General features: G+C 32.4%; 1 protein-coding gene across 1 annotated transcript in view; it reads right to left on the bottom strand.

The window, feature by feature from the left end:
- The window catches only part of MPP5 (membrane palmitoylated protein 5), a 112,297-nt gene that overhangs the window by 17,872 nt on the left and 74,212 nt on the right, over window positions 1–20,213 (bottom strand). Inside the window, exons 5-10 of the mRNA XM_031952766.1 lie at window positions 18,850–18,996; window positions 17,617–17,778; window positions 15,403–15,480; window positions 9,891–10,074; window positions 2,791–2,862; window positions 2,104–2,175 (exon numbers count right to left, since the gene is read on the bottom strand). Of these exons, the coding sequence (XP_031808626.1) occupies window positions 2,104–2,175; window positions 2,791–2,862; window positions 9,891–10,074; window positions 15,403–15,480; window positions 17,617–17,778; window positions 18,850–18,996 (715 nt within the window). The remainder of the gene's footprint in view (window positions 1–2,103; window positions 2,176–2,790; window positions 2,863–9,890; window positions 10,075–15,402; window positions 15,481–17,616; window positions 17,779–18,849; window positions 18,997–20,213) is intronic.

The raw sequence follows: 20,213 nt of genomic DNA, 5'->3' as shown, positions 1-20,213 counted from the left end.
AACTCCTTCACGTTTTAAAGTTGAAGAAACTGAAGCCCAATAGTTTCCCCAAGGTAACACAGGTGGTCACTAATGGAATTGAGATTTCCAACTATCTGATTACAAATCTATGTTGCCATTATATTTTGTATGCCTCCATCAAAGAAGTCTGAAGAACTTTCACCTACATTATATTATAAGGATACAGAAAACAAACAAGAATACATTAGTCTTACTGGTATTGTGTAACAATATTTTGATTTTTTTCTATGAAAATTTCCTATTTCCTTAGCTTCCTTCATTCTCAGAAATCGACACGGGTATACATCTAAAAATGTACTTTCAAAACAAACAAACAAACAAACAAACTATCTTTTGTATAACCACATCAAGGTGCTCATAGATTATCTCTGGAGTTAGAAGACCTTTATATCAAACCCCATCTCCACTGCTTAGAGCAAATCACTTAACTTCTGTAGTCTTAAATTTCCTCATCTGTAAAATGAAGGGATTGGATTAAATTTTCTCTAAAGTTCCTTCTGGCTCTAAACCCAAAATCAAAGACTGAAGGAGTTAACACTTGGGAGATTAAGGGCAGCAGGGGACAAGGGGTCCAAAGTTTATGTTTCACATTTAAGGATTACTAAATTTTGCTAAGTGCTATTTAATCCAAAGGGAGCCTAATAAGAGCCTTATGAAGTAGAAAAGTACCAAATACCAAAAGTGAAATATGAACCAAAGTCTTCCTGATTACAATTTTATATCATTTCTATCTACTATAACAGGATACACAATCTTTTTCTTCATCCAGGAAAAACTAAGAATTAAATAGAAGAAATTAGTAGTGGATAGAGAACAAAGAGAATGACTAATGAAAGGTTTTTCTTCTAATAAAAACTTAGGGGGAAAAAAGTCCTTTTTTTTGTGCTGGCAAAGAAAGAATGATCTTAAATCAGACTAAGAAAAGAAGATACAGAAAAAATTAATCTTAGAATTAAGATTAGCACAGAAAACTTATGGGCTAGATATAAATGGACAGAAGGAAAAAATAACTCTCCTAAGTGGATTACAGTTTATAACTCTTTATAATTTTTTTTTTACAGATCATAGTTGCATTATTCCTACTAAAAGCTTTCTAATAGAATGTAAGTAGGTGACATCAAATAGAAATGGACCCCACATATTGATTTAAAAAACTGCAAATTAATATTGTCTCTATTATATTGTCTCTTCATTTCTTTTCCTAAACATTTCAATCTGGTTCTTGACTGCATTTGGTCATTCTACTAGACCCCTGAAGACTGCCTGCCTGGTATTTGATATTTCTGGTCTAGACAACTACATGTTACAGAAGCTGAATAGAAGAAATGAACATTTCAGGTATAGGTTGATCTAGACCAGGTATTCTTACCCTTTTTTGTATAACAGATCATTTTGATGGTTTGAAATGTATAAACTAAAAACAGGATTTTTTTTTAAGGATGCAAATTATTTTGAAATATAGTTAACAAAATATTTTTTAAAATAACAAATTCATGTATCTCAAGTTAAGCACTTGTGGTGTAAATGATTGATTGCTAAGGTTCCTTCCAGCTGTTAGTATCTAAGAATCTACTATGACTAATCAAAGCATGTTATTACTGCTGATGATATAATATAAAAGACAAATGGAGTATTAGAAAGACTATATTCCAAAATAATCACAAGCCTTCAGGAAACAGCAACAAAGGCAAAGAGCTAATGAGTAGCTGCTTGTTGTTCTTCATTTGAACAAATTATCAAAACACTTCCTTAAAGGAATAGGAAAAGGATCCTGCCCACATTTCCCAGATATGAAGTAGAAGCATCTTAGTCAACTAGAGTTGGATTTTTAGATTTATAGAGATCTTCATCTACACTATAAGATAGTCAAATTTTATCAAATTCAATTTTGCCTACCAATAATATACTGTTATCCTCCAAAATTATTAGACATTCTTCTTCTTAATGACTTAAATAAAGGATCCTGTGGCTCACAGGCTAGCTCTCTAATGTCACCTTATCTCATAATTTTAATGTAGGAAAAATTGCAGGCACCTTTCAGATAACAAAATTTGAGCTACAGTATATAGGATAAAGACTTACCATCATTTTTATTGGCATTATACAAAACTTTTTTTCTTTTCTTCTTATTCTTCTTAGCACACCATAGTTTTCCTATTGAAGAACAAAGAAAAATATCATAAACGGTAGCATCACCTTTTATTAAATAATAGCTACTGATTTCAAGTAAAGGTCAACTGAGATGACTTTTATTTCAAGTTTTTGTATTTGTTGAATTATTCTATGGAAAAACAATTTTCAGAGAAGTTTTAAATCTTCTGACACATTTGGCTTTACACATTCGAAGGAGAGATTTTAATATTGCAGATTCTTTCTCTCTTTTGGGGGGGAGGGGAGGAGGGGCATGGCACCCACGTGCAATTGAGGTTAAATGACTTGCATGGGGTCACAAAACTAGTAAATAATTGTCTGAGGTCAAATTTGAATTCAGGTTCTCCTAATTTCAGGGTCTGTGCTCTATCTACTGTATAATCTGGCTGTCCCACCTTATAGATTCTTAAAAGACAATTCAGAGCTTTATCTCTCATATTCTTGTTCTTAAGTTGATAATGCATTGCTAATTTTGAGTTTCCTTTTTATGAGATAACCTTTCTTGACAACACTGACAATACAAGTTCATATAGGGCCACATATCAAGAAATATCACTTCATGGAATGTTTTAACTATAGATTGCTCTCTTCTACTCGTATCAAATTTAGGTTTTCTACCTGATTTTTCTGGTTCCTTGTCTTCTTCTATGGTTTGCTTCATGGCTTCTCTTTGTTGCTGAAAGCTTTTCCCTTAATCCCCAAAATAAAAGGGGGGGAGGGGAAGGGAGGAGAGAGAAAAGTAAAACAAAAAGGATAAAATGAAAATGAAAAATTCAAATAACTTTTCCAAACTATATCCTATTGAAAGAAAAAGCCCTCTACTATCTTGAACATCAATTATTTGAGTATTTCTATTCTATCTCAGTTTCAGGCATATATTTCATGGTTGATTTTTAACAGAGTGTATAGGTAATAATACTGAAATACAAGTAACATTTTGCCAATTTCAGTGGCACATGGAGCTTTCCAATTTGAAGAGGTTAACTTTTTTGATTATGTCAGAAAAAAAACTATTTCCCAAATTTCACAAAAATGGCAATTATTCTAAAGTTTGTCTTTTTGTTTAAAACAAATTTCTGAATTTAAATTTTCAAAATGGAATGTGGGCATTTATCTGAATGAATATTATTCAACTGCCATTTAAAAAATACACAAATGCACATATATACATTGAAAAGACTGCAGCATTGTCTGGCAATTACATTTGCATGTCTTATGCAGTATTTGAATAAAGGCTGAACCAATATCAGTCATTCAAAGTAACTGATCCATTACTGTATTCCTCAGAAAATTAAGTTTACATTATTAAAATAGTCAAAAAAATTTATTACTAGAAATATTTACATAGTTCCCCTTTTCTCCTTCCAGCCATTCACACATCTAATCAACTTCAACGAATTCTGAATTTTTGTTTAAAATATTAAAATAACTAATATATACTGAGTTCTGAATCACTTATAATTGTCATATTTCATAAGAATGCCATTACAAAAAAATGTGCAGCAATATCAGTTTTATCTTTAACAAAGAGACATTAAAAGTACTGTAAAACCCAAGGTAGACTACTAGAATGTACTTAAAATTTAAAAGCAAATAGGCATATATGCTAGCATAAAATAGTATGTTATTAAAGGAATGTAAAGAATGACCTTTCAATATTTTGTCTATCTCCACCATGGTAACTACACTAAGCAAATAGCAAATAAAAAGATTCCGAGATTTAAGTAAACACTGAAACTAAGGTAATTTAATAGCTCAAAGGTTGCCTTGATAGAAATATGCTTTGTAATGATAAAATCAATCTAGTAATTAAATCAAATCGAATTAATTAGCTGCTTTCCCTACACTTTTGCTTTTACAAAAAAAAATTGGTAAAGATGCCAGGTTTCCAGAAAATCTGGAAAGCTAATAAGCTGTTGGGCAGATATTAGGGATTAGGTGTAGACAGTTACCTATAAACTAATGGCTTGTTGAAACATGAAATGAAATGTTTATAAACTATACTATATCACTTAAAACAGCTGTCTGTTAACTATTATTCTTATGATTGGAAAGTAGTGCAGTATAAATGATAGAAAGCTGGTCTCAAAGGCAGAAGGGCCCAAGTTCTAGCACCATCTTGGATATATACCAACTATGGGACTTGAGAGTTAACCTTTCAGTACTTATTAGTTTTCTTTTTGTATATGTAACTAAAATTTCGTCACCTAGAAATTCCCTTTAATCAATGACATCACAGGTAAATTTCTTTCATCATTATTGTTGACATTGTTTTTGTTAAAAGATTCTATAGAAAATTCTGAAGCAGGGGAAAAACCTAAGCACCTCTGGTCTTTTTCATCATGCCTAACTAAAAACCACTAGCATAAGGTAAAACTATTAGACACACAGGGATTCACAGAATGATAGAACAGGGTGATGGGGACCTAAAGATTATCTGAAACTCATTAAATGAATTCATAACCAAGCAAATGACAAAACTTTTATTAAGTGCCTACTATGCCAGGCACTGAGGATATAAGTATAAAAAGTATTAAGTCCCTGTCCTTTCAAAAATTACATTCTTACAGGGGGAGACAAACACACATAGTATACATGTATAAAACATAAAGCAACTACAAGACAACCGGGGGGGGGGGGGGGAGAGGAGAAATTGGTGCCTAGGAAAAGGAATTTATACCTTACAGAAAACAGAGACTCTGACTGAAATACAAGCAAACAAGCCCTTTGGGAAGGCAATACTGTAGACATCTATAAGGCAATCAATTCAAAGGCATGAAGATGGGAGTTGAAATGTTCTGCATTAGGAATAAGAAATATGGCAGGATAATTGCCAAGGCAGGGATTAGGGAGAGAAGAATTTGGAACAAACATAGAAAAGTAGGACAAGATTAATTTATAATGAGTAATAGGAAGCAACTACAGGGAAGGTGTCCAGAGATAACAGGTAAATATGAACACAATTACAAAACACTTCTCACAAAAATAAAGTCAGATCTAAACAAGTAGAAAATTACCAATTTTTCATGGCCAGGTTGAGCTAATATAATAAAAATGGCAATTCTACCTGAATTAGCCTACTTGTTCAGTGTACAAATCAAATTGGCAAAAAAAAAAAAAAAAAAAGTATTTTATAGAGAGCTGGGGGGAAAAAAAAACAAAATTCATTTGAAAAAAGAAAAAGTCAAAAATATCTAGGGAATTAAAGGGGAAAAAAATGCAAAGGACAGTGGACTACCAGTTCTAAAACTCTGTTATAAAGTAGCAATCATCAAAACCATCTGGTACTGGTATTAGCTAAGAAACAGTGGTGGATCAGTAGAATAAGTTAAATACACATGACACAATAATCAATGACTATAGTAATCTATTGTTTGACAAACTCAAATACTCTACCTTGTTAGATAAGAACTCACTATTTGACAAAAATTATCAGGAAAATTGTAAAATATGTCAGAAACTTGGTAGAGACCTACATCTCACAAATGGTGAAAATGGGTATGCAATTTGGGTGTAAAGAATGATACCATAAACAAATTAGAAGAGCAAGAGATAGCTTACCTATCAGATCTTTGGAGAAGTGAAGAAATTTATGACCAAAGAAGAACTAGAGAATATTATGAAATGCAAAATGGACAACTTTAATCATATTAAATTTAAAAGGTTTTGCATAAACAACATTTAAAAAACATCCTGTTTGTGTTTTTAATTTAAGGAAAAGGAAAGTACAAAGCTGGGAAAAAATTTTTACAACCAGGGCTTCTGATAAGGGTCTCATTTCTAAAATATAAAAAGAGCTTTGTCATTCCCCAACTGATAAATGGTCAAAAGATATGAGATATGAACATTTTCAGATGATCAAAATTAAAGTCATCTATAATCATATAAAAAATGCTGTAAGTTACAAGTGATTAGAGAAATGCTAATTAATACAACTGAGCTACTACCTTACACCTCTCAGATTGGCTAAGATGATAGGAAAAGATAATGATTAATGTTGGAGGGGATGTGGGAAAACTGGGACACTGATACATTGCTGGTGAAGCTGTGAAATGATCCAACCATTCTGGAGACCAATTTGGAACTATGCCCAAAGGGTTATAAAATTCTGTATACCCTTTAATTCAGCAGAGTTTCTATTGGGTCTGTATCCCAAAGAAATGATGAAAGAGGAAAAAAGACTCACATGTGCAAAATATTTGCAGCAGTTCTTGTGATGGCAGAGAATTAGAAAATGGCTGATTAAATTATGGTATATGAAAGTAAAAACTCTGGATGGAAAACACCATCTGCATCCAGAGAGAGAACTATAGAGACTGAATGCAAATCAACACATGCTATGTTCACTTTTCCCCTTTGTTCTTATTTTTCTCTTCCAATATGATTTATATGGAAACACATAAATGTACATGTATTAAACCCTCCCCCAAAATGTTGTTTTATATGTAGCTGGGGAAAAGAAAAAGAAAAAAAGTCAAAGGTTATCTGTGGTTCTGACCTGTTTCCATATAGATTCTTTCTCAATCAAAAGGAACAGAGAAGTTCTAAAAGGTGAGTTTTCAGTAAAAGAATTTTTTAAAAATCAAGACAAATGCTTGTCGTTTTGATTAACAGTAAAATGTGCAAATATTTCATGGTTTTTTTTTTTTTTTTAAAGCCCAATATATTAAAAAAAAAAAAAATCCAGAGAATAAGAAGAGCAAGAAAACGAATAGGGGAGGAAAGAAAGTGAGAAGCAAAAATAGGGGGAAATATACTAAAATGAATACAGAATTCTAGAGAATAACAAGGAAAGATAAGCTTTTCTAAAATAAGCAGCAAAAAAATTAGAAGAAAAACAATAGAATGGTAAAAATAAAAGGCCTCTTTCAGGAAAATTTGTAATACCAAGGAAACTTCAATTTTGAAGCAAAAATGAACATAATATAATACAGAAAGGATAGGATTTAAATAGAAGAGAGAGAGACAGGAATACAAAAAGAAGATCATAACATCACTGATAAGAATGATGGTATAGTTCATGGTTCCTGATCTAGACTTATACATCCTGAAGAATAAAGTCAAGTGGGCCTTAGGAAGCATTGTGAATAATAAGGCTAGTGGAAGTGAGGGAATTCCAGTTTAAGTGTTGCACTCAATATGTCACCAAATTTGGAAACCTCAACAGTGGCCAATGGATTAAAGAACAGATCAATTTATGTTCCAATCCTAAAGAGGAGGACAATGTCAAAGAATGCTCAAATTATCAAACTATGATCATTTGTACACCAACAAGATTATGCTTAAGATTCTGCAAGCTAGGTTTCAGCAATAGATGAACTGAGAATTACCAGAAGTGTGGGCTGATTTTTGAAGAAGCAGAACTAGAGACCAAACTGCCAAAGTTGCTGGATTATGGGGAAAGCAATGGAGTTCCAGAAAAAACATATATTTCTGCTTCACTAACTATACTAAAGCCTTTGAGTAAGGCAGTTGTAAGTAGTAAGCCTTAATTAAGGCAAGTCCTCAAAGAGACAGGAATATCAGATCTTTATTGTCTTCTAATATATCTGTATGCAAGTCAAGAAGCAACAGTTAGGGACAGCTAGATAATGCTGTGCATACAATACTGGCCCTAAAATTAGGAGGACCTCAGTTGAAATCCGACTGCAAACAAATGTCTGTGTAACCGTGTAACCCTAGGCAAATCACTTGACCTTGACTGCCTAACCCTCTTCCTCCCAAAACAACAGAATGAAACATTGAAATGACTGACTCAAGATAGAGATAGGAGTTACAACAAGGTTGTATATTGTCACCTTATTTATTTAACTTATATGCAGAATATATCATGTGAAATGCCGGACTGGACAAATAAAAAGCTGGAATTAAGATTGTCATGAGAAATATGAACAATCTGAAATATGCAGATAATTCCATTTTCATGGCATAAAGTGAAGAATTAATAAGTGTTTGATGCAGGTGAAAGAGAATGTAAAAGCTGGTTTGAAGCTTAACATGTAAAATAAGAACTAATGATGGCAACTGGTCCCAATGCTTCCTGGTAAATGAAGGGAGAAGAAATGGAAGCAGTGTCAGATTTTATATTCTTGCCTCAAAGATAACTGCAGATGGCAACTGAATCCATGAAATTAAAAACACTTACTCCTTGAAAGGAAAACTATGAGAAATCTGAACAACATACTAAAAAGCAAAGATATCCTCTTGCCAACAATAGTCTATAAATAGTCAAAGCTATGGTTTTTTTTCAATGGTAATGTATGGCTATGAGAATTGGATTGTAAGAAAAGTTGAGTGCATTTGAATTCAGGTGTGCTGAAGAAGACTTTTGAAAATTCCTTGAAACGACAAGTACATCAAATCAATTAATACTTTTAAAAAGTTAATTCTGACTATTCACTGGAAGAACAAATACTGAAGTTGATGTTTAAGTACTTTGCCTGCATAATAAAAAGACAAAAGTCATTAGAAAAAGCCCTAATGTTGGGAAAGACTGAAGGAAAAGGAGAAGTAGACAAAAGAGGATAAGATAGCTAGACAGTGGTACAGAAGTAATAAACATTAATCGGACAGACTTTAGAAGATAGTGAAGGATATAAAGTTCTGACTTGCTTTAGTTTATGAGGTCATGAAGAGTTGTACATGCCTTAACAACTGAACAAGGCAAAATAGATGTGGGAGACAGATCTGGAATAAGACTTCCAGGAGTGGCAGGAATTGAGGTGGATGCATATGACAGGAGAATATAAATATAAATATATATATATATATAGGAATCAATTACAAATTACAATACAAAGTAGGACGTGTTAACTATAAAGAAAAATACAAATCACTATTAAGAGTTTAGGGAATGGGAGGTTGTAAAACATTTTTTCTATGTACCTATTCTTGAATCTTGTCTTTGTCCACTTGAGATCACAGAAGAACTAGGAAAGATGCAACTAAAAGAAGCTGAGGAAGAATCTGCACAAAAGCTTCAGAGGGTGAAATTTACAGAAGCAATGTTGGTTAGAAAGTACTTAATATACCATCTCTAAACACTATCACATTTTAATAATTTGTCTTATTCTTGTCTCTACTCCCTGGCTCTATGATAATCCCTGTTTTTTTCCTCAAGAACAGGAATAATGAAATAATTTAATCAAAACATCTTATTCTCTAATTTTATAATGGACTTTTATACATTGCATCAAATGACAAGGTATTCTCAAATTCCAATTCTTAATTGTAATGTAATTATAATAATGAGTCTGAAAAATCAAAATCGCCTCCACTTAAAGAAAAGTACAGTTTAAGTCCTATATTCTCACCTAGTATATGTGTTAAGGATGAAAATTCTATCATATTTGGCCTATTAATTTTTTTTGCAAAAATGCCTTAGGTGAAGACTATTAAAAATATATTTTACTCTATTTTTAAAAATTGCCCAACACAGATCTGATCCAAGATCAGTGAGACATTTAAATAAATACTTTGTGGTAATTATGCAATGATTAATGGTTCTCTGACAGCACAAGCTAAACAGAACTGAATATCACTCATAATTATGCCTCTAGAATAAAATGACTAAAATCACCACATTTTTTCAGGATCCTCAAAGCTCAAGAATAACATGTCAAGTAAATGGACTTAACAGCACGGAAATATGACTATAGCAGTAGTTTAGGAGATTAAACTAGAAATTTTTTAACTGTCTCCTTCACTACATCTCTTACCTGGAACGAGTCCTGCCAGAGGTTGATTATCTTCATCTCCTTCTCGATAGGCCTGCCACCAGTTAGGATCTTCCTGACTGATGATATGAAGTATATCTCCTTTTTGAAAAGACAGACCTAATTCTCGACAAGGAACATAAGGGTCATCAGAAGGATCATAGTCAAAATGAGCTTTAACATGGATCTAGAAGAAGAAGAAGAAAAAAAAAAAAAAGAGGTAAAAAGAATGGAATGGAAACTCTGATATTACACCTGTCACCTTTTGCTCTCATCACATGGCCAGACAATCTTCTCTGTCAAACCTTCTTTTTTCCTTTCCTTTCCTTTTTTTTTTTTTGTTTTTTTGTTTTTTTTTGGGGGGGGGGGTGACATCCTTTACTCCCTCCTTTATCTTCAGTTTCTCACTGGTTCTAAGTTGCTTTCTACTCATAATTAACCCATAGTAAATGCTCACCTTTAGTTTTTTGATGGAAGTATCACATTTGAAGTCTTACTGCTATACAGAAACACTGGTGAAGTGTTTGGATTGAAAAGATGGACCACTCTTGTTGAAGGAAGCTTGGGGATCAGTTATGCAATTTCCTTAAAGGAATTCAGCCTTCTCTTCCCCTCCTTTGACTTCCTCACTCAGCTCCTATGTACATTTTCTGTCCTAGATATACATACTGTTGTGTTAGACAGACTTTACAATACTTGAAATATGAATAACAGACATTCTTTATTCATTTGCTTTTTCCTTTATCTATATCTCAAACTTCATGGCTGCTAATACTTTTGGGAAGCATATATCTTTTTGTTCCATCTTGTGTGTTATGCCTGATGCTTTTTTATAAGAAGCTGAATAAAATGGGTCATTTCTTTCAATATGTTTTCCAAAAAATCTTAAATGATTTTGATATATAGTTGATATGGACCCCTTGTTTTAAAAATATTGTGCTTTTTACAACATATGGTAAGTAACCTGGTATCTTTAATGATCTATATCTTTCAGTAATTTGATATATGGTAAAGATGCTTTTGGGGATTATCATTTGGGGAAGCCTGATAGTTCCCTGATCAAGGATATCTATAACTTAAGTATGGATGATATTCATGAAGATTTCATATAGATGGGAGAGAAGGCACATAAACTGATGTTTACCGACTTTTTTTTTTCAGTCAATTTTTTGGAAATTCATAAGATCTAAGTTTTTTTCCAATATTTTTTAATCCTATTTTTCAGATATTACAAATTTAGTCTCTCAAGGTCTTAAAAGTCCATGACCTACAGCACTAATCTCTATAAATACTTGATTTAACTTAGCTACCTTTTTTCATATTTGTTCCCTGTAATATCATTTTTATATCTTCTATGTAAGTACTTTGGTAGTTTGATGGGGGAGGGGGAGAGGAGAAGTGCGACATAATTTTGGCAACTCTCTATTGTTCATGTTTTTCTTTTTCCAAAAAATACTTGAATGGCCATGCCATATCATATATCTTGCCAAGTTTTCTTTACACCTTTTTAAATTTCCACTTTTTCTCTGCTTTATGAAATCACTTTCAATCAATGAAATATTACTTTTCATCATCATTCTTCATAAGATTTTTACAAAACATTGTTATCTTTTAACCTGATATTCACTGATTGATAGCCATCTGTCTTCATTGTTAAATAAGCCAAATGCTTGCTGAGTAGACACTTTCTGGGTTATTTTGGTCTCCATGATGTAATAAATTTATATTGATTTAACATCTGGAAGAAATCATTGCAGTTTCTGTTGTTCATTTCCGATTTTGTCCAATTATTTAATTCAAGATAAATCTTGTGTACCATATTTTTCTCATTAATATTTTCTAATTGTTTACAATAAATTAAATGTGACTACATAAGGTGCAGTTGTTTTCATGGTGATCTTACCAAGATGGCCAAAAATGTCTGAGGAATTATTTTTATTGTAATTTTTGAGGTTATGATGAAATCCAATTCCTTTCTTCACTTCTCTTTAAGAAGCTGCTTTAAGTGATCCTTCCTCCCAACCTTTCACAGACTTCCCAAAATAATTTCATTAAGATAGAAACCTAAATATCATTCTTGCACTTAAATTTCTTCATTTATTCTCTAATGGCTCTAGGATAAAATATAAACTCTTTAGGTTAAATAAGGTCTGTTATAATCTGGAACCAACCTTCCTTTCAGACTTTTTTTTTTTAAACTTTATTTATGTTGTAAAAGGAAATAAAATGACTTGCCTAAGATCACATAGCTAGGAACTGTTATGTATCTGAGGCCACATTTGAACTCAAGTCCTCCTGACTTTAGGGCTGGTATTCTATCCACTTCTTTTTTTCTTTAAGAAAACTAACTAATGTCTTCTGAAGCCTAGACCCCACTTTTTCAGAGGAAGAATTATTCTCATGGAAATACAAGAATTTTAAAAAGTTTTTTGTCCCAATATAATATAATAAAAATTCAAAATTATTAATCTTCAAACAAAAGCTCAATAAAATTGTTCTTCTATGTGACATAACTTCACATATGTGAAGACAACTCTAATGCTTATCATCCCAGGTCTTCCTTCAGTTTAAATATTCCTTATTTCCAATGTTTTTTGAGTTCCTTTACCAATGTGGCTATCCATCTCAGAGAAAATTAGCTATTTTGAATTTAAGGAACTAATAGATCAATTTGACTTGAATGTCATCTCACCTCAATTTCGAGAGAGAGAGAGAGAGAGAGAGAGAGAACTACAAAATAAGTTTTCTAACAACATTATCCCTACTTAAATCTCAAAATGTCATTAAAAATGTCATTAAAAAGAGGTTTAATTGGCAAATTCCTTTTACAAAACAGTGCAACTCAATACAAAGTAGTGCTTCTTACTTGGAGCCTGTTGCTTTCTTGTTGAATTAAATTGCAACATGACATTTTTTTCCTAGGGTTAGAATCCAAGTGAACTAATAATACATTTTACCCAGTTTGAGTGCTTGACTGACACATTAAAAAAAGAAATTGTAAGGTGATTTAGGCCAATTCCAATAGACTTGTGATGGGGGGAGCCATCTGCATCCAGAGAGAGGACAATGGAAAATGAATGTGGCTTATAACATAGTATTTTCACTTTTTTTGTTGTTGTTTATTTGCTTGGTTCCCCCCTCCTGATTTTTTTTTTCCTTTTTGATCTGATTTTTCTTATGCAGCATGATAAATGTGGAAATATATTTAGAAGATTTGCACATCTTTAACCTATCCTGAATCACTTGCTCTGTAGGGGAGGGAGAAAAATTTGGAACACAAGATTTTGCAATGCTGAAAACTATCTTTGCATATATTTTGAAAAGTAAAAATCTATTATTATTATTAAAAAAAAAAGAAAAGAAAAGAAAAGAAAAGGAATTGTACTAACAGGAATTTTCACATGTTTTAAAAAGAGAAAGAAAGCTAGTGTTTAGTTACTTTCTAGCTAAAATTACATCAAACTTTTAAATGCTAGAAAAAGAAAAATATAGTTTGGATTTTTCATTTTCTATACCATTTATTTCTATTTCAATGATTTGTAGAACTAACTGCTCAACAGGATTCTACACTGGTCCAGGTGATTCCAGACCTTTGGATTAATAAATCAGTCTCATCTCCCCAATTCACAAAGGCCATTAAGAGTTAAACATCCAATGAAGAATTAAAAAAAATAAGCTATTTGTGATACACTTTGATCTTCACTGAAGTTTTGTGAATGATATTTAAGATACAATTCCTACTTGGCTTCAAAAAGCCCTTCATAACTTGGCCTCTTCTTATATTTCCAGTTATCTAATACTTTACTTCATCTACATATTATGCTATTCAGTGACATAAAACTCTTTTCTGTTGCTCACATTAGATATTCCATCTTGCAACTCTAGGAATTTTCACTTGACGTTTCCCATGCCTGAGAGTTTTCTTGCTCTTTATCTCAAGCTCCTACATTCCTTCAAGTTTCAGTTAAGCTCCACCTTCTACAAGAAAACTTTAGTCTTTCCTCTAAGATTAGATCCAATTTACTCAGTATATAACATGTTTGTATATGGCTTGCAAATTATTCTCTCCTAGTAAGACAGAAGCTCTTTCCTTGAATTGAAATGCTACACCCCCCCCAAAAAAAAAATCAACTTAACTCAGCAAGACATTTACCCACTGCCAGTTTTAGTTTCCTCATTTGAAAATTGGGGATAACAACAGTGCATACTTCTTAGAGTAGTTGTGAAGATAAAGGGTTTTTGTAAACTGTGTTGCAAAATATGAAGTCATATATTAATGGTCATTATCATCATTTACAACCATGCTTATAATCATTTACCACAAAGAAATTAACAAGAAAAGAAAAACAATTGAAAAGCTATAACTCTATTTTTCCGCTTAATTTCTCTGCCAGTAGAATGAATCTTCAAGTCTAAAGTTTGTCCATCAAAAAAAGATAGCAATATCAATCATAATCCATTTTATACATTTCAAAATATTTTAAGATAAACTAAGCTTGCATTTATAAAGTCATGATGAAAAGGATTCTCAAAAAATACAACTGTAGAACTGCCTGTATGTAAAACAAAATTATGTAGAAACCCAGAGAACAGAAAGAAATCATGCCCTGACATCTGATTTCATTGATATTGAGAACTCTGAGCTGAGGAAAGCTGAGGAAACTCCCTCTCCCAAAGCACTATGAATCAAAAGTGGGATTTGAACCTTAGTTTTCTTGGCTTCCAAGACTATTCAATATATCATACTGTCACAGCCTACTTTAAATTATTATTTTTTTTTAAGGTAAAGAATATTTTCAAATCATCTGTGATTCTGTTTCCATGTGACAATACCATACTTTGAAGTTTTCAATGTCCAAAATGAAGACAGCTAAGTGCCTCAGTGGACAGAGAGCCGAGTTTAGAGTGAGAAAGATTTGAGTTCAAACCTGGCCTGAGATACTACCTGTATGCTGCTGGGCAAGTCACTTAGCTTGTTGTGCCTTAATGCATAAGAGAAGTCAAAAGCAAACCCTTCCCAGTATCTTGGACAAAAAAACCCCATGGACAATATGATGTTATTGGAGTCATGAAGAGTTGGACATGACTGAAAGATAGAATAATGGAATTAATGGTTTGAACATTAAGTACAATGATGAAGAGTTAGAGTCTTTTATAAAAACTCAATGTTTTCTTATGTATAAGGATGTTTAAATTTTGTCCTTAGTTTGCTCTTCAAAAATAATTACTAATTGATGGGGAAAAAAATACATTAATTCTTAACACAGGCAAACAATTTCCCTTCAAAATAGCTCTTACCACTGAATTAGAAGCAGCTTTAGAGCATATTGTTTTTGAGCACAGTTAAATTTAGAGAAATAATTTCCAGCAATTCCCTTTTTAAAAGTCAAAATTTTTAGTTTTTTAAAACATTTTATTTCAGAGCAAGAAATATTAAGATATATATAATATTTCTAGGTAAATAGTGGCAGGGAGAACAATAATTTAAGACTTAATAAATATATAAATCACTTACTACTGTTTCTTTGGCAGGAGGGGGCTTGTTCTGCTGGTTAGGAATCAGCACAAATGTGAGTGTGCCATGCATATCAGACTATAAAGAAACAAAAATGAAGTTTAGATATCAAGGCATACCAAGTTTTCTTATGAAACCTACTCAATAACCATATCATCACCTAAAAGTTTATTTTGAGTACATTACTCATATACTATACCAAATTCTGTAAAGAGTGAGAGAGTATTCCTGCCTTCAGTTTTCAATTAAAAGAAGTCAATTTAACTGCTCAATAAACATAACATAAATTACATAACATGACATAACAAACTACTATACCCCTCAGTTGGGGGCAGCTAGGTGGCTCAGTGAATACAGAGTATCAGGCCTGGAATCAGGAAATTCATTTATCTTCCTAAATTCAAATGGAGCCTCAGATGATTATTAGCTTTGATTCTGGGCAAGTCACTTAACACTAATTTACCTCAATTTTCTTATCCGGAGAGGAAAATGGCAAATCACTCTAGTATTTTTACCACGAAAACCCCATATGGGGATCCTCAAAGCATCATACATGACTAAAAATAACTGAACCACCACCAAAAAACCTTCAATAGATCATAGCTACACAGAAGTGAGTTTTTTATGCCTAGTTCAATGGGAAAATTATGAATTAATTCAATCCTCTTTGGCTCAATGTAACAGGTTTGATTTATCATACCAGATTGACACAGAAGAGCCACATAACTGTCATATTTCTCAAACAACTCCTATTCAGATCTTATGTGATTGAAGGACTCAAATTAATTTTAGTACATTAGATTTTAATATACAGCTTGGGATGAGAAGCTTAATGTAAAAATCTATTCCCAACTTGGCTCTTTTCAACAATGAGGTGAAGCAAGGCAATTTCAATAAATTTATGATGGAAAGTGCCATCCACATTCAGAGAGAGAACTGTGGAGACTGAATGTTGATTGAAGGATAGTATTTTCACCTTTTTGGTGTTTGATTTCTCCTTGCATTTCTTTCCCCTTTTGATCTGTTTTTTTTTGTTTGTTTTTTTTTTTTTTGCACAACATGATAAATATGAAAATATGTCCAAAAGAATTGCTCATATTTAACCTGTATAAAATTGCTTGCTGTCTTGTGGAAGGGGAAGAAGAGATAGAAAAATTTGGAACACAAGGTTTTGCAAAGGTGAATGTTGAAAAAACTATTGTTATGTATTTAGAAAAATAAAATTATTTTTTTAAAAAAGGGGGTAAGGGGAATCTATTTCCTCAGTCATAAACTTCCATCCTCCTGGGTTTACTAGTCATTTCACACACACTGGGTCACTATATGTTACTTTCAGTCCAAATAATTACTGCTGTTACCCGAGTCATTTAGAGTACGCAGGCTAGAAGTGGAGACCAATAAAAACACAACCAAGGAATGTAACAAAGGTCAAAGTAATAAGTAGGATTGTACTTTAGGAAGTTATGGTAGCAAAAGTGGCAGAACTGAAAAACCTTAATAACCCTTATCAAGACAAACTAGAGTTTAAAGGATAAAGAGATGGACTTCTACTATAGCAACTTAAGTCAAATGTATGTATGATGACAAATTTCAGAGGAATACCAATTCACTTCCATCCCTTCCTAAATCTATATAACAGTCTGAAGAATTTAATGATAGGCTATTCTGTATTATCCTCATCACTGTTCTCATATGATAATGTAGTAATACTCAGTACTGACTAATACTGTAACAATTAATTAATGAGGAACAGCACTATTGCTGTTTTCAGACACAAATGAAAATAGCTAAGAAAGAATGATACTGATAACTGACCCTTAAATTTCATTGGTAGAGAACTCCCAGATGAAGAAACTCCCTATACCAAATCAGCAAATCTCTAGCTTAAAGCATTGAGAACTTGAGTGATCTGCTTCATGTTACAAAGCCTGATATAATGTTGGAGGCCAGCCAGACTGTAACCTAGGTTTTCTTGGCTTGAAGAATAGCTTTTTATACACCATTCCTCACAAGCAAAAGATTTTTTAAAATATTCATCCCTAAAGTAAAGCAGTATTGGCTACCTGCCTCCAACAATAAAATCATATTTATAATATAAAGTTTAGGAGTGCTTACTTAGCATTCTTTACGATAACATCAAAATTATTCATTTTATTTTGGATTACCCTAACAAACACAAAGATAAGTAAACATGTTTTAGATGAGTAAACTTACCAGTAAGTCAAAAACCTCATTGACATCCTTCCCCCTAATTTCAATGCCATTAATCTCCAAAACTTCATCTCCTTCATGTAATAGTCCACTTTTTTCTGCAGCTCCTCCTTTTACTATCCGACTAATGATGACAGAATCCATTTCATTACGAACTGTCGCGCCCTAAATAATCCCAAAATATAATTTGTATGAATCCAGTAATCTGTCAAATATGCCTTCAGTTTTTAATTATTTTTTCTTCTCACAATTCTGTAATTCTATAAATCTGTTAACTCCAGTAGAATAAGATAAGTAGATAATGCCGTATATGATGTTGGTTTAAAAATGATCATAGGAAATAAAACAAATTCAGAAAAAAGAAATTAAAATACTGTATTAAATATTTAATTTCTAGGTATTTTTCTGCTCTAAACAGAAAAAAAAATAGATAATTACATCACATAAATCAAGCCAAAAAATTTTGAAATTATTTCTTCCACCACCAAAATTTTTCATTTTAAAACAATGAAAATCTTTTCCAGTTTCATTTATGTAGACAGAAAAACAAAAGATGATGGACTAAGATTAGCTTCATTTGGGGCATTTGAGTCTGTCTCAAACAAATGACAAAGAGAAGGTAAGGCACTCCTAGAAATATAATAGAGAAACACAAAATGTTCCATATTTCATTGAGAACATGGCTTTCAGAGAACATTTCAAATACAGAAATGACTACTTTATTAAATTTCTTAAATTTCTCTGAAAAATGACAAAAATTTACTATTTTAAAGATTTATTTTAGCTAGGAAAAATGCTTAAAACTACCTAAGTCTTTCCTTATTCATCAATCATATTATAAACTAATATCTGTCACTATATTTTTAGTTGTATTTTTTATTTTATGAAGGAGTGCATGTGTGCACACACAAAGACACTTAGAAAACACTATGATCAAAATATAATAGGAAAATAGAAAATAAACAACACAGTAATACAACTGAAATAAGCTAGAAGAAAAAACTGCAAGCCAAAGGCTTCTACCAGTCATCATAGGATCATAATCCATTCTATTTATTTAACAGGGGAAAAAACAGTGCCCTCAGATTTGTCAAGTACTAGGCAAGATGTGAACTTCAGATGATCAAAAAGTTGTCTAACAGGGTCAGAACTATAAAACTCAGGCCACTCCTTTTCCCAGTGAACTATTCTTAAATTAAAACTAAATATGCAGTGAAACAAGAAGGGAATACTTACTAATGGAATATCTCGAGCCTTTTCAATACGAACTATTTTTACAGTTTCCCCTCCATACTGGCCAATGCTCTCATAAACTCTCTCATCTGTGATGGACTCTGGCTGCATTTCCTGCTCAGCAACCTTATCATGAGCCAGTAAGAGTGCCTGTAGGGTTTTGAGAAAAAAAAATTACTTCTACACAATATTTTTCCAACTGATTACTACACATAATGTCAAAACTATACATAACTGTTACAGTGATGTAACACTGTCAATAGATGATCAATAGGTTCTGACTTTTTTGTCCAAATCTTTCTATGTAAATTCATATACAATCCTTAAATTTAAATGCCTGCAATCATATATTTGTGTTATATGTCATGATGTCAAATACGTCAGAACTACTGGTGTAATGGGCCAGAACTCTGCACTTGAAACAAAGGATTCTTACAAGATACTAAGTCAGTGGAATTGATAGAGACAATGGTTATCTAATTTAGCATGGTTCAGTATGACTGATTTAATCCTACAACAAATAATGATTTCCTAGTGATATAATGATTGGTTTATACTCAGTGTGGTGCATATAAGCAAGGACTGAGAGCCACAGAAGTGACGCTCACAGAAGGTAGCGAAGACAGGCAGGAGCCCAAACTCTTGGAACCAAGGAAAGAGATAGGTCTCTAAGAAAGCTAACCGGGTCCCAGAAAAGGAGACAAGACTTAGAAAGAGATAATAAAGGATTTGGACTTTAACACCTGATTGTACTTGAGGTGATTACTCTAACTGCAAGGAAGGCTGCTCCCAGAGACCCTAACAAAACCCAAAAGAGAACATTACATACTGGCATACTGAAATCTCATGTGTCCACTGTATTTTCTCAAAGTTCAATTAAAAAGGTTTAACTTTTAACTCTATGAATAATAAAGAACTCACAGAAAATGGAAAATATAACCAAAAGAAAAATAAAACTAAAAGAATTTGAAATGTCCTTTTTAAAAGGGAAAATGTTTAGGAAAATCAATAGCCTTCCCCTACCCTACTAGGAGTGAGGTTCAGAGAAAGAGATGTTCTAAACATTAAGTACCACCAGTGAACATGATACTATCACCAATAAGTAAGACATGGAAATCTAGAAACATTTTCTACAATGTGCTTCATATAGCTCCTAAAGAATACAAACCCTAAATGCAACTTACAGAAAGTCCTCTGGATCCCAAAGGCAAATGAGAAGTGATGTCCCAAATGATGTTTAAAATATTCAACATAATAGCCATGTATGTTACTATCTATACTGTGTTGTCTCTTTATGCTTGTGGTACTGTCATTATTGTTGTAATTATTTCTGATGATGATGAAGATCCTTCATGTCATCCTCTATT

Source organism: Sarcophilus harrisii, chromosome 2 (genome assembly GCF_902635505.1).
Source record: "Sarcophilus harrisii chromosome 2, mSarHar1.11, whole genome shotgun sequence".
In the NCBI taxonomy this organism is placed as follows: Eukaryota; Metazoa; Chordata; class Mammalia; order Dasyuromorphia; family Dasyuridae; genus Sarcophilus; species Sarcophilus harrisii.
This window is presented reverse-complemented; position numbering and strand designations above follow the sequence as displayed.